Source organism: Orbicella faveolata, unplaced genomic scaffold (assembly GCF_042242905.1).
Source record: "Orbicella faveolata isolate gen_17 unplaced genomic scaffold, um_ofav_v1 contig_25, whole genome shotgun sequence".
NCBI classification, from domain to species: domain Eukaryota; kingdom Metazoa; phylum Cnidaria; class Anthozoa; order Scleractinia; family Merulinidae; genus Orbicella; species Orbicella faveolata.
Genome location: NW_028301553.1, coordinates 22,763,937 through 22,779,276, shown reverse-complemented (window position 1 = coordinate 22,779,276; position 15,340 = coordinate 22,763,937). Strand labels below are relative to the sequence as shown.

At 39.3% G+C, this 15,340-nt stretch overlaps 1 protein-coding gene and 1 pseudogene across 1 annotated transcript; both read right to left on the bottom strand.

Annotated features, from left to right (window-relative positions):
* Nucleotides 1–4,329: 4,329 nt before the first annotated feature.
* LOC149109503 (G2/M phase-specific E3 ubiquitin-protein ligase-like) lies at nt 4,330–6,760 on the bottom strand. The gene is made up of 2 exons (XM_089293727.1): nt 6,717–6,760; nt 4,330–6,505 (listed from the first exon to the last, which is right to left on the bottom strand). The coding sequence occupies exons 1-2, from the start codon at nt 6,758–6,760 to the stop codon at nt 5,074–5,076; spliced, it is 1,476 nt and encodes a 491-aa protein (XP_089149853.1). The 3' UTR covers nt 4,330–5,073.
* A 366-nt stretch (nt 6,761–7,126) lies between these two features.
* Nucleotides 7,127–7,695, bottom strand: LOC110040063 (uncharacterized; annotated as a pseudogene).
* Nucleotides 7,696–15,340: the final 7,645 nt, after the last annotated feature.

The window sequence follows — 15,340 nt, the reverse complement described above, 5'->3', positions numbered from 1 at the left end:
CGTTATATGGAAACTTTATTATAATTGGTGATTGCCTATCCTAAATTTCACTAGTTCTTAGTTTGCTTGTTAGGTCTAAATAAGAGGAGGGTTTATAATCGTTCTTAAAAGTGGTGAAAAATTCTAATTTAGTAGAGTTTTGCATAGTATGTTGCCAATGTAAAATATACTTTTGCTATATTAGGCCAACACCCGGGGGGTACTTTGGGAATTTCTGGGTGGGGATGTGCCGCTGGGACCCTAGAACCCTTGGCCTATACCAAAGCTAGTTCAGCTGAATTTCGCTACCCTATACTAGAGTAAACTGCCCAAATCCCCAAATCTATGGATACTGTTGAGGCTGATTTGCGTAAATTTAACTTGCCGATTTGTTTTTTTTATATTTTTGAGTGGCAATTCCTGGTTTCCTTAGTCTAGATAAAATCTTCAACCAACTTGTCAGTTTTGTGAAAAATTATACCCTATTCCAGACCCAAACGCTCTGATTTATATACCCTATCCTAGAGTAAACTGCTTGAAAACCATACCCTTCACAGCGGCACATACCTATATAACCCATATATGGCAGTGCCCCTCCCGGGGCCCAACATAACGTTTCATTTTGGCATTAGTTAAGTACGTCAGATCAAAAGGGAAATTGCAATATTCAGACATACTTATAATAGCTCAGCTCCGGCGGCCCGAAGGGTCGCCAAGCGGAGTCCCATACTCATATAGGAAAGAAAAGGAAACCCATGAGTTGATTTTCTTATGCTTATCGTGAATAGCGGTATTGCTCGTGGGCGCGTATATACGACGGCGACGACGACGACAGAGTCGCGCAACGTGGCGGCCATACTCCAAATAATAGGTTAACAGAGACATGCAGCCTTAGTTTACCATATACTTCTTTGATATTGGACATCCGTGTCATGATCAATTGACACCTGTTAAATCAAAGTATCCGCTGGCCAGTATCACGTGACCATATCGCTAACTGTGCGTTAGCAGGGCTGAGAAGCCAAAAAGGTTTTGTTATGTTTATATTTCCCAGTGTTTTATGTAAACCCTTTTGTTTCATTATTTATCCTTTACATGTTTACTGGGCTTAGATTCTAAATTTCGTTTTTTTTTCCCATGGTAGCCTGAAAGGGTGTCTAATTCCCTAGCCGGATCACCCTGACTGATGCTCAGGCTACCATCCCTTGGGTAGTTTCTTTGTATTTTTGTTTTTCTCTTCCTCGCCCTTTAATTTTATGTTTTATTATTTCATTGTTCTTGTATGTTCCCCCAGGGAATGGGAGCCTATTATTCCCTATCATTGGTTTGCACTCGCGATATTGTTCTCTCAGTTCCTCTCTATTTAATTTTCTTTTGCCTTACTGTTGTGTTAATATTTTTACCAGCGTGATGAAGATGTTGCGATGTGACTAAGATTTGTTTAACAAGAGAGCAATTATCCATACTTAGTTTATGTGGCGATTCTTGCAAGTGTATTAATTCCATTCGGTCTGGCGAATTAAACATAAAGTACGTTTGCAAGGTTAGTATATCGTGACTTATCAGCCTGCCAAGTTGAATCGCAATCTTGTGATAATCGTGTAAAGAGCCAACCCATCCTACCCACGGGTCTCTTTCGTCTATCTGCTCGTGTCTGTCGTGGTGTGATGGCAATTGACTTTTCATTTTAAACCAATGCAAACGAGTTTTTAGGGTTTGCGTTTGGCTTAACGCCGTGGTTTCAGCTGGAATTTTGCCGAGATTTTCATCCTCGGTGGCGATTGTTGCCTAGTTTGGCTGATATAGTGATATATAGTGATATAGTTATTAGGCACCAGTTAATTATTATTAGGCACAATGTTTTATTATTAGGCACCAGTTTATTATTATTAGGCACAATGTTTTATTATTAGGCACAATCTCTTATTATTAGGCACTATTTTATTATTGTTTGGCATTATTTTCTATTATTATTTCATCTTTATTATTAGGCACTGTTTCGTATTATTTTCGTACCTTACTATCTCCAAGTAGTCAGCGGTTTTACACATGAGAACAGCATGGCAGACATTGCGAATGATCAAGGGATAGACATCTTGACTTTGTAGGCCCAGAAAAAGCAAAATGTAGCTGAGTATGTAGAAGCAATTTATCCTCGAAGTATAAAACGATGGCAACTAACACTATTTCCGACTTAAGGCAAGAAGTTACCTCCCGATTACAAGAGATTGTTGCTTGTGTTGGTGTGTCTCATGACAGTGACTTAGTGGAGGAGCTTGAAGAAATTCAAAAGCATGTGAATCTTCTTGATTCAGTGACAAGAATACCTGAAGAGTTGTTTAATTTGTTGAGTAGCGCACGATCACTTTTACAGCAGAATGAGGAAAGAGCAAGTGTTGTTCGTAGTGGTACTCCTGGTAGGCCAGCTTATGACATCAGGAAGGAACAACTTGAGATGCTTCTAAGAGCTAGATTTAGTGTCCGATCTATTGCAGACCTTTTGCACGTCAGTTCAAGGACCATAGAACGACGAATGCAAGAACATGGCCTCTCAGTACGTGCTTTATACACCGAAATGCAGGATAGTCAGTTGGATGACATAGTGAGGGATATAAAAAGAGGGAACCCAAGCTGTGGGTCAAAAATGTTGGCTGGGTACTTTGGTGCAAGGGGTATATTTCTGCCTAGACGTCGGATAAGGGAGTCACTTTCTAGGGTGGACCCTCTTGCAGTTGCTGCAAGACGCTGCAAAGCAATAAAACGGCGCGTGTATAATGTGAGCAGGCCACTTGGTCTCTGGCACTTTGATGGAAATCACAAACTTGTGAAGTGGCGTTTTGTTGTCCATGGCTGTGTGGATGGCTTCAGTCGAATCCCAGTTTTTTTATCATGCAGCACAAACAACAAAGCGGTTACTGTGTACTCACTTTTTATCAAAGCGGTACAAGACTGGGGATTGCCCTCAAGAGTCAGATGTGATCAGGGATCTGAAAATGTGGATGTTGTCAAATATATGTTGAGTACTCAAGGAACAGGGAGAGGCTCAGCTCTGGTTGGTAAAAGTGTGCACAATCAAAGAATTGAGCGAATGTGGCGGGACGTGTTTGAAGATGTTTTGGCAAATTTCTACGAGTTGTTTTCTCTGATGGAGGAACTGGGTATCTTTGACCCTTTATCTGAGTGTGATTTATGGTGCCTTCATTATGCATTCCTTCATCACATAAACTATCGTTTACATGAATGGTCTGCTGCCTGGCTGAGACATCCCTTGTCTACAGCCAACAACAACACACCTCTTCAACTTTGGATCAAAGGTTCACTGAATTCTGCAGAAAACAATACAGACCCGGTTGATGTTACTGATGAATATGGCATTGATTGGAATGGTCCTGTTCCCCTTGATGAGGACACTGTGGAAATTCCACCTACTTCTCAAGCTCTGACAGATGAGCAAGTTGCTGACCTTGAGTCAAGAACTGAGTTACTTCGAGAGTCTTCAATAACAGATGATAAAATTAAACTTTACAAACTTGCCAAGGAATTTCTTGAGCAGCATTAAGTTGAAGTAACAATCCACTCTGGAATGTTTAAATGAATGACTTCTTACTGATACCTGAATGTGTGTCTCAAACCAATGGCATGCAAGAGAGGAGCCTAGGGTACCCAGCTTCACCTTTGATGTTCAATCAGTAATGATTATTTTGATGGTCTGTTGTATGCCCATAAATTATAGTTACTATATGACTTCAGCTCCATTAGAAAAATCACAAGTTTCTCCCACCCATTCATACATAATTTGTTCACACATGGTTGTTTACTCTGTCCTTAAGGCTGCATTCATTAAAAAGCAGGAGGGGGGAGGAAATTGTATAGAGTACTGTATTTTTAACATCCCCCCTGAAAACGGTACAAAATTACGCATCCCCCCTTACCTGCTTGGAAAAAATTTGTATCCCCCCTAACAGCTTCATGTCAGGAAACTTGAGTCCCAACTTAATGTTAAAGCATGCTTTGTTCTTTCACTTTGTAATCAGTGGCGTATCTAGGGTCCCTCGTGTGGGGAAAATCTTTGGGCCTCCACCTTAACCTAAGGCCCAAAGGGCTGGAAAAAAATTTTGGGCCCTTCCTTATAAGCTGATATGGATGCACTTTGCAAAAATCACACTTAAAAATATTACCATTATTCTGTATATATTTGATGTCTAAAAAAATAAACATCCCCCTGAAAATTGCTCTGAGAATTAACATCCCCCTTCTGGAGTACAGAAAAAGGCTAGACATATCCCCCCTCATTTTCCTCCCCCCCCCCCCCTCCTGGTTTTTAATATGGACGCTATAAAACAACAAGAATTTTAAATTGAAATTCTTTATTCACCTAAATGTAACCCTGCAATAACAAAATGTTGAACTTGAACTTGTTTAACACAACCACTGAGTAATAATATTGGACTAATATAAGCACTATGAAACTAAGCTTACTTTAGTGTAGGATTCTCCTATAACGTTTCCTATTAATTTTGTCCATACAGCAAACCTATAAAGGTCTATAAAATTGGGCATGGTCGTATTATATATGTTGTTTATAACTTGCATGCAAGGAAGAACTGCATATATTTCAATTAATATGTAAAAACATAATTAAAGAGCCCAAAGCAAGAATGTACTCCCAAGCGAATCTTGCTTTTTTGCATCAATAAAAGAACTTTCTTGTCAATATTTTCGGGTTCAGGGATGTGCCTGCAACTCCAATTAACCACCCAAACCCAGAATTCTGTAAACAAAATGGTCTTAAAATTAAAGTCACTTAGGACATTTTTCTCAGGGCTCTTCAATTTTCTGAAACAGTAATCAGTAATATTGATAAACAGTGTGAACTTTATGCTTAACTGTATCCACTCTTACAGGTTTCCCAAGTAATAGTATGGCAACTTTAATGTAAAATGGGTGGCCCTCTCTTGAACATTACAGTATTCTACTGCTATCAAGATGTTTTCATTTTGATATAATATTATAAAAGTCACAGGTTCCCAATTTTGTAATCTTCATACATGGCTATAAAATGTAAATGTCTGCACAGACAATATTCTGTTTTCCCTAAGCATAGCCAAACCCTTTGCTGTTCCTGATTGCAAACGTCATTGCATCTCTAAATGCGACACATGTTTTGTGAACAGTTGGAAGGTGCAACATAGGCCCACATGTATTGGCCTTGGGAAAGGGGGATAAATTACCATCTTTGTCAGGATCATGAAGGAACCCAAGAGTTAAATCCCAACCGACCCGTAGTGGTGGTAATTGTTTACACCCGCAAGTAAAAAATAGCAGATCACTTAAGGTGATCGTTGTTTCCCCTTCTTCTACATCTTGTAAATAGTCGCACCAGTGAGAAATAATTACATTTTCTAATGCTCTGTTGTTTGAGCCTTCTTCACTCTGAAGAACAGTAAACAAATTCTTGAATGAATCGGCATCTAATTCGACTGGACTGTAGCAAAAAGCTTCATGAAAAACATCAGGATTGTTTGTAATTGCCTTCAAGACACCCAAGTCTGATAAACCCTGTTTGAATTGTTCCGGGGCTGGCCACGCCCTCCCCAATGTGAGCCAATGAGCTGTTCGTTTTACAATGTTGTCAATGTCCTTAATGGACTTAATTTGTTGAAGGGTACCCCCTAATTCCAAAACCGTGTCCAGATTATTACGTGACATAACTTCATTTCCTTCTTGAACTGACTGAGCCCTAGAAAGTTGTTGCAGAGAGGTCTTAAGTTCAGGTTCATATATATCCTCAACAGCTACCTGTACTTTATCTGGACCATAGATCAAAGCATCATACTGAACAGGAGATAAAAAGCAAAGCCCAGGGCCCCCATGGACAAGGGACAGAGCAGTTATTTTCCCTGCATACAGGTATTCTGAGTTTGCTAAACATGAAGCATTGCATGACAGGAACAGTGCTTCCTTTGGACCACGGAACAACTGCGAATTGGCCAGCCGCTCTACAACAAGAGTTAAAAATTCACGTGTTGGCCCTCCCAAATCCACAGCACCCTCAGATGTCCCAGAATCGTCACTGAATCTCACGGATATCTTGTTACCGGGAGAAAACGATTTCCTTGTCAAACCCCTTTTTGTGCCCTCCCAGATATCCTTTCTACAGATATTAAATTTTGAAATTTTGTTTTCATTGACTGCTTCAGCTAACTCTGACAAAATGTCTTCTAACGACAAGACAGGAGTTACATTTATTACTTCCACATTTGCCACCTCAACTGAGGCTTGCTCATTATCAGAGTCCAATTCTATAGCAATTTCATCCTTAAATAAGGAGCCATAGAAAAAATCAGTGTTGCCTGTTTCTTCCAATGGCATTATGCTAGAGATACTTGATAATGGTTCTCCCTGTTCACTCTGTTCCCTTGGTAATGGTTCCCCCGGTTCACTCTGTTCCCTTGGTAAAGGTTCACTTGACTTATTCTGTTGCCTCGGCTTTGCTTTACTTGCCTTCTGCCTGGTATTCTTGTCACTGAATCAAGAAGATTCACATGCTTTTGAATTTCTTCAAGCTCCTCCACTAAGTCACTGTCATGAGACACACCAACACAAGCAACAATCTCTTGTAATCGGGAGGTAACTTCATGCCTTAAGTCGGAAATAGTGTTAGTTGCCATCGTTTTATACTTCGAGGATAAATTGCTTCTACATACTCAGCTACATTTTGCTTTTTCTGGGCCTACAAAGTCAAGATGTCTATCCCTTGATCATTCGCAATGTCTGCCATGCTGTTCTCATGTGTAAAACCGCTGACTACTTGGAGATAGTAAGGTACGAAAATAATACGAAACAGTGCCTAATAATAAAGATGAAATAATAATAGAAAATAATGCCAAACAATAATAAAATAGTGCCTAATAATAAGAGATTGTGCCTAATAATAAAACATTGTGCCTAATAATAATAAACTGGTGCCTAATAATAAAACATTGTGCCTAATAATAATTAACTGGTGCCTAATAATAAAACATTGTGCCTAATAATAATAAAACAATAATTTTGGCGGAAATGGCACCCCATAGTGCTTGATCTCTTTTAGTTTCCATGGCCAAAATTGCGCGACGATTCCGTTTACGGTTGAGTTTAGACAAGACTAGCATATGTCGACAAGACAAGACAAGATTAGGATATGTCGTAATGTAACCCTTTTGCTCGTATCACGCCGAGTGAATTTCACTATGATTCTCGTTGGAGTATCCGAGTTGCAGGACGGTAAAGGGTGGGAAGTAGATATATCCTGTTTAACCGGGACATCGATAGCTCGACCAACCGCAATAACGATGTCGTTGCTGGTGCAATTTTCACTGGGATGCATACCCGAAATCTTAAGACAGTCCGTTCTCAGATACTGCGCGAGGTTTTCAAAGCCCATGGTCGCTTCACAGGATTCTTTCTTGACATTATCAAGATGTTTTTGCACTTGTCGCAAGCTCGTTGCTTGAAGGTGTACCTTCTCGTTGGTCTGCGAAGCTGCGATAATACATCGTCGCTCTTCTCATTCAAAAAATCGACTCCCATCTTCAAATTTTTAAAAGTATTGTTTAAATTGTCAAATTTTTCTTCTAGGGGTGTTATTGCTTCTCTTAAGAGTTTCTGGATCTCTTCCTTTGTAACCATAGCGTCGTTTTGAAGGAGCGGGTAGAACGCGTGGCCGTCGGCCATTACTGCATATGCTAATCTTCTAAACTAGACAAAATCTAGACAAAATCTATGCATTTCTAAAGTGCGTAGCAATTCTGGTAAACAAACAATTGCTTATACAGCGACCATTCTCTGGGACAATATTCTTACTCATCTAATAGATCTCAATACCTTCAACTTCTCGAAACATCTGAAACTTTATTTACTGTCTGAACAACATTCTGAAAACTAGTAATATTTCTATATGCTCCTTTTTTTACCAATTTTATGTACATATCTCATTCTCTTAATAGCTTTTTTAAAGGCACATTGCAGACTCGGTACAAAACGAACGCTGAGAAAAAAAAAACTGTGTTTCTTTAACTAATCACGCCATTTTATAAGTTAAATATGGCTCAGTTGAACTTATATCCGCACTCTTCAGTCCAAAGTTGTCTAGAAATAAATTTCTATGCGAGATTTTGGTGAATGGCGTTCGTTGGGCAGATGTCACAACGTATAGAGTAAAATGGTATGGCTATCATTAAGTTTGACACCTTAAGTAGTAGGTAGGGAATTGAATGAATACCGGAAAATTTTTGTGTCCCCTTGAGACCGTCTCGCTGGCTCAGAAGCTTCACCACCGAGACGGGGTCAATGGGGACACAAAAATTTGCCAGTATTCATTCCATCCCCTACCTACTACCAAAACCTTGCTGGCGAGCGGGGCACAAAATTTGCCAGTATTTGTTTGGCTCGCTACTCGAGGCACAAAATTCTCATTTAAACATTTGCGGAGTACATGTAAACGGGGTCTTGAAGAGAAGACTGTTACAAAAGCATGGCTGAATCAATAAGTCGCGAAGAACTGACCTGCTGTGAAGAGGATGGGAAAAAAAAAATACCCTTTTATTGACGGCAAAACATTTAAAAAGTCACCAAGCATTTGGTCTTTTCGTGATTATCTTTGTGAAGCTTGTGGCAAAACGTTTACGCAATGTCGCACTCTTCACACTCGTAATAAATACCATTGTAAAGTATTAGAAACACAAAGAATTCCAAAAGAAGAATGCCCAAAATGTGGTAAAATGGTAAGCAAAACGACGATTTATAGTCATGCAAAAAACGGATGCCCAAAACCGAGAGGGCGGCCGGCTTAAGCCATTTAAATATTTGTGAGCTACCAGTATAAACATGGGACGCGGACGTAAAGCAGCTCTTGAACAAAGCCAGAAGAAACAGAAAAAGTAGTGGGGGCTGCTGCCTTCAAATGATGACTCTGGGTTTATCACGTAAACCGACTTGTGCCGATATACTATTAAGTGTGTTCCCAAACGACAAGACTAAATTTTACATTTGAATAAGAAATTAAACCTTTCGGAACGGAATATATACGAAAAGGGGTGCGAAAAATTTTATAAAAATAGAATACAAAAAGAAGTGTGAAAAAAGCTAAAAAAAATAATAAAAATGTAAATAAGGCCGATCTAATTAATTACAGTAAAATGGAGTATTACCTAGGCAACGGTTTTGAGTTATTTTCCGCGTCGACGGTTTTAGCTGTGTGCCAGGATTCAGTGTTTTTCCAACGCGTTAATTGCCTTTGTCAATAACACAAGCATTATCGAAGTCAATGGAGTGGTTGTTTTGCCACGCATGGTTTGCAACATTTGAGCCCTTTGTATAGTTCTTCAAATTTCGTTGATGTTCCTTTTTTCGGGTTTGGAAGCATCTTCCGGTTTCTCCTATGTAGTTCCAAGGACAGTCTTTACATGGGATTCTATAAACAACATTACATTGGAGATCTGAAGGTTGTCTGAACTTCGGAGACGGGAATTCTTGTTGAAGGGTTTTGAATGGTTTGTTGACCACGCGTATTTCATTGTTACGGAGTAATCTCGTAAGAGGCTCGGTTAGGCCGCTGATGCAAGGGAGGCATGCAAAACCCTGATACGATCCGATGGCTCGGCCCATTTGAAAAACATAGAAACCAGTTCTCCTGGTGGAGGAACTGTAGGTGAGGGTTGCTTCTTATTGAGAATGTTAGAAATAACAGCCAATGGGTAGCCGTTAGCTTCTAACGCGGCCCTGACGTGGTTGGTTTCCCATGTTTTTCCTTCATGGCTGCTAGGGAGGCTGTGTGTAGTTTCACACAGTGGTAATAAGACCCTGTGTTCATTTCTAATCTTCTTTGATTGTATTCTCATTTGTACTCAAAGGAGGCGTTCGTGCTTTAGCGTCACGCATGAGCAGTTGTCTATTTCTCGCGACATATCTGTTACGCTGTGCTTAATTAAGTATTATTTTATCGGTTGTATTTCTCTGAACATCCTGTTTGGGAAACGTATTCTTTCAGTTGTTCTTACTGCACTTAAAAACCTTTCTAGTAGCAGGGAGCAAATTAAGGTGATTAGTCTGATGGAGAACATGGCAAGGAATCTACGAAGTTTTCAAAACGCAAAACATGGCTGTTGGTCTGCTAGTTTAATCGTGCGTTTTCTTTTTTGTTTCCTCGTTTTTTTTAATTTGTTTGTTCATTAATTCATTTCTAAGCCTAATTACCCTCATAATAAAAGAAAAATGCCTCTTTTTCTCGCAATGGCTGTACTCACAATTACTATAATTTTGTTTTTGTGGATTTCCGTAGAGTAGCAACTCTCTTATACGTAGTGGAAAGAAAACCCTTTCTTTGTTTAAAATGAACTCCTGTCAACTTTATCCTGAGTTTTTTGCTACTACAGAGAGAAGCAAAGTTCATTTTAACTCAACAGCAACAAGCACACAACCCAAAACGATCGCGTACATTTTTCTCTCCGTGAGAGGCCTATGACCGAATGGCCCTATGGGAAATCTCTGACACTTCGCTCCCCCTCTGTCCATTGTTGAGCAGTTTTTCATAAATCGTCGAATTAAACTTATCTGTAACTGGCGTGTTCACCACTCTTGAAGCAAATGTTCTTTACACTTAAAGGAAACGTTTATTGTTCTTACATATTATTAGAGTTCACTTCTTTTAAAGCGAGAAAACTTAAAACTTTAAATATAAACTTCAAAAGGTATACGTGCAGTGTTCCCAAACCGATTGATTTTTGATCAATGCTATCCATTCCCTGTCTGCTCTACGCGCTGCTTCCCGTCTGGACCATTCTGGCAGGCACATTTGAGTTGTCTGCCGTTGAATTCCCTTGAGAAAGGGTATCGAGTTCCAATGTGCGCAGCTCTTGCAGTGGACGTTTAAACATTGACTATGTCCCCTTCTTGCGTGTGGTTGACTACACCACTGCTCCGCGGAAAACCTCTCCACGCCTGTGATGATTCTTTCTACTTCTAAAAGTTTGCAGAGTCCTCCTTGTAGACCATCCTCGTGACCAATATCAATGTCACCTATATCACTAGTTTAACCTGGTCCTTTTTCATTTCAAGTCGGTAGGAATTTCTTAATTCAAGAAGATATTCTTTCCCCCACCGCGTCGAGAAATGTTCTTTCAATCTCTCAAGCAAGGCTACTCTGCCTCTAAAGTCTTCACATTCAACTTGGCTGACTTCTATTTCTTTTTGTTCTGGCATCGCCAATACACGTCTCCCCCGCAATAAGTGCAAAGGGGTCAAGGGTTCTTCAATGTCTTCACTAAACACAAATGTCATAGGTCTGGAATTGGGTGTTGCCTCTAATTTCAACAGTACTGTCCTCCGGTTTGAAGAGCAGCTAAGAGCGTTTTTGAAAAGTTCCGTTTTCGTGACGGATTAGTGTTGACGGCAGGCCTAACCGCTGAAATAAAGCTACGTTTTGATATTTCCCCAGCGTAGTGTGGTCTAGTGTGGACGAGGCCTAAGAGTTTTCGTTGTCACTATGTATGAAAAACTAATCATTTCCCAATGACATGGAGATTTACCTGCAAAGTTTGCAGATATGACATCAAGAAGTCTGATAACGTTCAATGCTGTTTTCAAAAACGTTCATCGATTCTTTTAGACGCATGTGCAACTGACAGGTGTGTCCTGTCTTGTTCTTAGGATATTAGGTGCATGAAGTTCACCATGATTTTAAGATTAAGAGGAATGGAAATGATCGAAGATTCTTCTTAACAATTAGATCAGTTGTGAACTTGAGATTTCTATCGCGTGATATTTGACGAAGGTGCAGCGTTAGTATAAATCTACTGGTCGATTAGTAAACTATCAAAATCCCTTCCACAGACACTTGGAAAACGCAAAGAAGCGACCGCCACTTCTTTTAAAATCCGCACACCGCTAGACTACTCACTATCTACAACAGACTAAAGAGTGAGTATAGTAGCGTAGCCAATAAGAGATCGGCATTCGTGATAGAACGCTAGTAGAATTATTCCCATGGAAAGTAGATCACTCGTACTTCGCTCGTTGCAAAGCATGAGATAAGAAACTACATTTACGTATTTTCGAATCGATGATGACATATCTTGCCTTTCGCGATTTTTCTTTTAACTTTCATGTTTAACTAAATTCATGTTTTTGTTTAGCGTTAAAATTATACGGCGGTACTCGAGGTAGAATAAACGTTTCTAACGTACTTTTTGTTGTAGTTCAATCCGAACAAGTTCCTCATATCAAGTCGTCTGTCGAGCTTACCCTAAGAGTCATGTCATGTTGTTATCTTTTCAGTGGAAGTTATTCGATCGTTTGGCGGTGTACTAGGAGCATGATGGAATTAAACGTTGGTCACAGAATTTGTAAAGGATGCTCAGAATAATGTTCTGAGGTGGAGTAATGATTCGTTCTGACTGCTATCCCGGAGAATAATCAATGAAGCGTGTCATTCGTAATGCTAGCTTTTAAAGTGTAGTTAAAAAATCGAGGAGACAAAATAAATTTTTAAGTGTTATTTTATTTTTTAGCGACCTCAGTAACATGGACAGCACCTCCTTCTCAGTGGACTCAAACGGATGCAACTGACATCAGAAAAGTTGATTTTGAGGTGCTAAATGGAAGTATTCAGGTGCCTCTGAGGTGGAATTACACTCTGTCAGCTGGTTCACTGATAACAACTACATTTTCTGTAAGATTGAATGATGGCAGCTTCGATGGTATTGGAACGATAACTGGTGGTAATCCTATAGTATTTAACAAGAATGATTACAGAACACGTTTTGATATTAGTGGAAGTGAACTGGCCACCTTGATAATAAAACAAAGTCACTGAAACAGAAGAAGCAGTTTACCAATGCGAGCTTACATCAGATTTAAACCAATGGAAATACAGAATACGAGTCATTCAGTGTAACAGGTGAGCATTGTAATGTATATTGTGCTAAGCTATGAAGAACAATTCATTGTAATAAAGCGCGTGCTGGTCCTACCTAATTCCCATTATAATTTTTTTACAATAAATGTCGCGCACTGATTGGCTCATTTTTATCATCAATAACAGTACAGACGGATAAAATTTTAATCTATGCAAGCTTTCAAGCTCGACTTTCAGCTGTCAAAATGTCAACGTTTTAACCAATGAGATTTTATGAACTTTTTTAAGTAGCCAATCAAAGAGCGAGAAAAGCTATTGACAACGTTCGCGTCATTTTAAATAAAATTCACTTCTCTTTGTTTACGGCAAGTTTACGGCGTCTTTTCCCCCTATTTATTCCCGGCATTTGACCATTTTGGGGTCTTGTTGTTGTAAAAAACAAATTGACGTCAGTGTTTTATGCGTCTGCCCTCTGATTGATAATAAATTTCGTCATAACTTTGTCAAAGTTTACTGCGGACGGCATTCGCTTGCGGCTTGTGGTTTCACAGCCACTTTGACAATGTTATGACGCAATTTATCATCAATAAGAGGACAGACGCATAAAAAACTGACGTCAGCTTGTTAAATAGATAGGACCCTGTGCGCGCTCTGATTGGTCAAAAATCCATGTTTTATCAGAGTTTAGAAAACAGCCCTAACTATTCACTCGCGCTGATTGGTTAAAAATCGTGTTTCTATTAACCAATTAGATTATGAGCTCGACATTTCTATTGCGTGATAGCTGACGAGGGCGCAGCCCTCGTCAACTATCACGCATAGAAATAGAGAGCGAATAATCTAATTGTTTTAGTATAAATCTACTAGTCGCTCAAAACTTTATCTAAATCTTCTTCAAATACGCTTCGAAAACGCCAAGAAGCTGCCGTCATTTTGTTACCAAGCGCACACTGCTACGCTACTCACTATCTATCACAGAATAGATAGTGAGTAGCGTAGCCAATCAGGAACGGCATTCGTGATAGAACGTTAGTTGATTTATACTAGAACTCGATAGAAAACGCAGGTCTGAAACAAGGTTTTGATTTGAGGGTTAGGTCATAAATAGGGTTTCGAATTGTAGGTCAGGTCATAAATAGGGTAGGGAATATCGCAGATTTTGGTTATAAATACGATAAGGGTTTTGGGAAGCGGGCCGCACACCCCCACCCGATTTTTCTGGGAGTACCGCCCTCCCCCCGGGAACGTAACCCATCAAGACTTCTGTTCACCCCTGCGATACAGGCAACTCAACTACGGCAACTATACGGCAACTCAACTATCAAGCGAACTAGGAGCGGAACCCAAAAGGAGAACAGGATCCAAGATCCCAGAACTACAGGGGACTGACTACTTTTTTAGTTGGGCATGCATGTATACTGCATGGGACATGTTGGTATTAGCCTTCCTCCTGAAGTCCACGAAATAACAAGGGCCACCAGATTACCGAACAGTCGTCCTTTCCAACAAATCCGTGTATCAAATGATGTCTATAAGTTTTCCTTTTATCCAAGGACAATAGTAGCATGGAACAATTTACCTATTTATGAAAATGTTAATATAAATCATTTTAAGACTATTGCTCTTGCAGCCATTAAATATTTTGTATAATTTATATTCAGACGTCCTAACCTATCTCGAAGAGATTATACTTAATCTATTTTATTTTATTTCTTACCAACTTATAATTTTTACTGTATATATACATATTGTAATTATTTATTACGTGCTTTTATTATGTTATTTTCAACTACTAGTATAGTTCCACTGTTTCAGGAGTATACTTATTAAAGATTAAAGATTAAAGACTGCTAGTATCGGGACAGGGGTCCCGAAGACTATATCAGCACTGAAACTAAATGTACCGTTATTTACCTGTTTTCCCTTTATTTTTCGAGTCGTTTAGAAGAGATTTGATTGAAGCGAAGGCATTTTATACTTCCGAATATTATATCGTCTGTCACTTTGTAATTACGACGCTCCGATTACGTCTCAAGTTTTAATTATCGTCGTTAACTTTTAAGAGTGCCTGTCTGTAAAAATTAGGCAAATTCTTAATTTCGCGCAAGGATCGAAAATTCGATTTCGCCCAAATTCTTATGGTAGATGGGCTAGGGCATGACAAAAACTACTGGATAGTTTTCTTGGCAAAATATCCTTTATTCCAAAGAAATATACAAATTACCAAATTCCGTTAAAATCATCATTTGACGCACCATTTTATTAAACAAATCTGAGAGCCTCGGATGGAAAACCACATCATTCTTCTGTCTTTAAAACACTCAATATTTTTGTGCAATGTATAAATGTGCAGTGGGTAGATTTTAGGGAATGCTGCGTTGTCTTTTTGGGTGCAAAAGAATTCAATTTCGAAGACATTCACTTAAAAGTACTTCGTGAATACAATTATTTTTTACCATGTGCGAA

What these genes read in the sequence shown, in the direction of transcription:
- LOC149109503 (XM_089293727.1), bottom strand. Translation starts at nt 6,760, where the DNA reads ATGGCAGACATTGCGAATGATCAAGGGATAGACATCTTGACTTT. An exon ending in GGGATAGACATCTTGACTTT is followed by an intron (nt 6,506 to 6,716) that starts GTAGGCCCAGAA and finishes TTCTTGATTCAG; the next exon opens with TGACAAGAATACCAGGCAGA.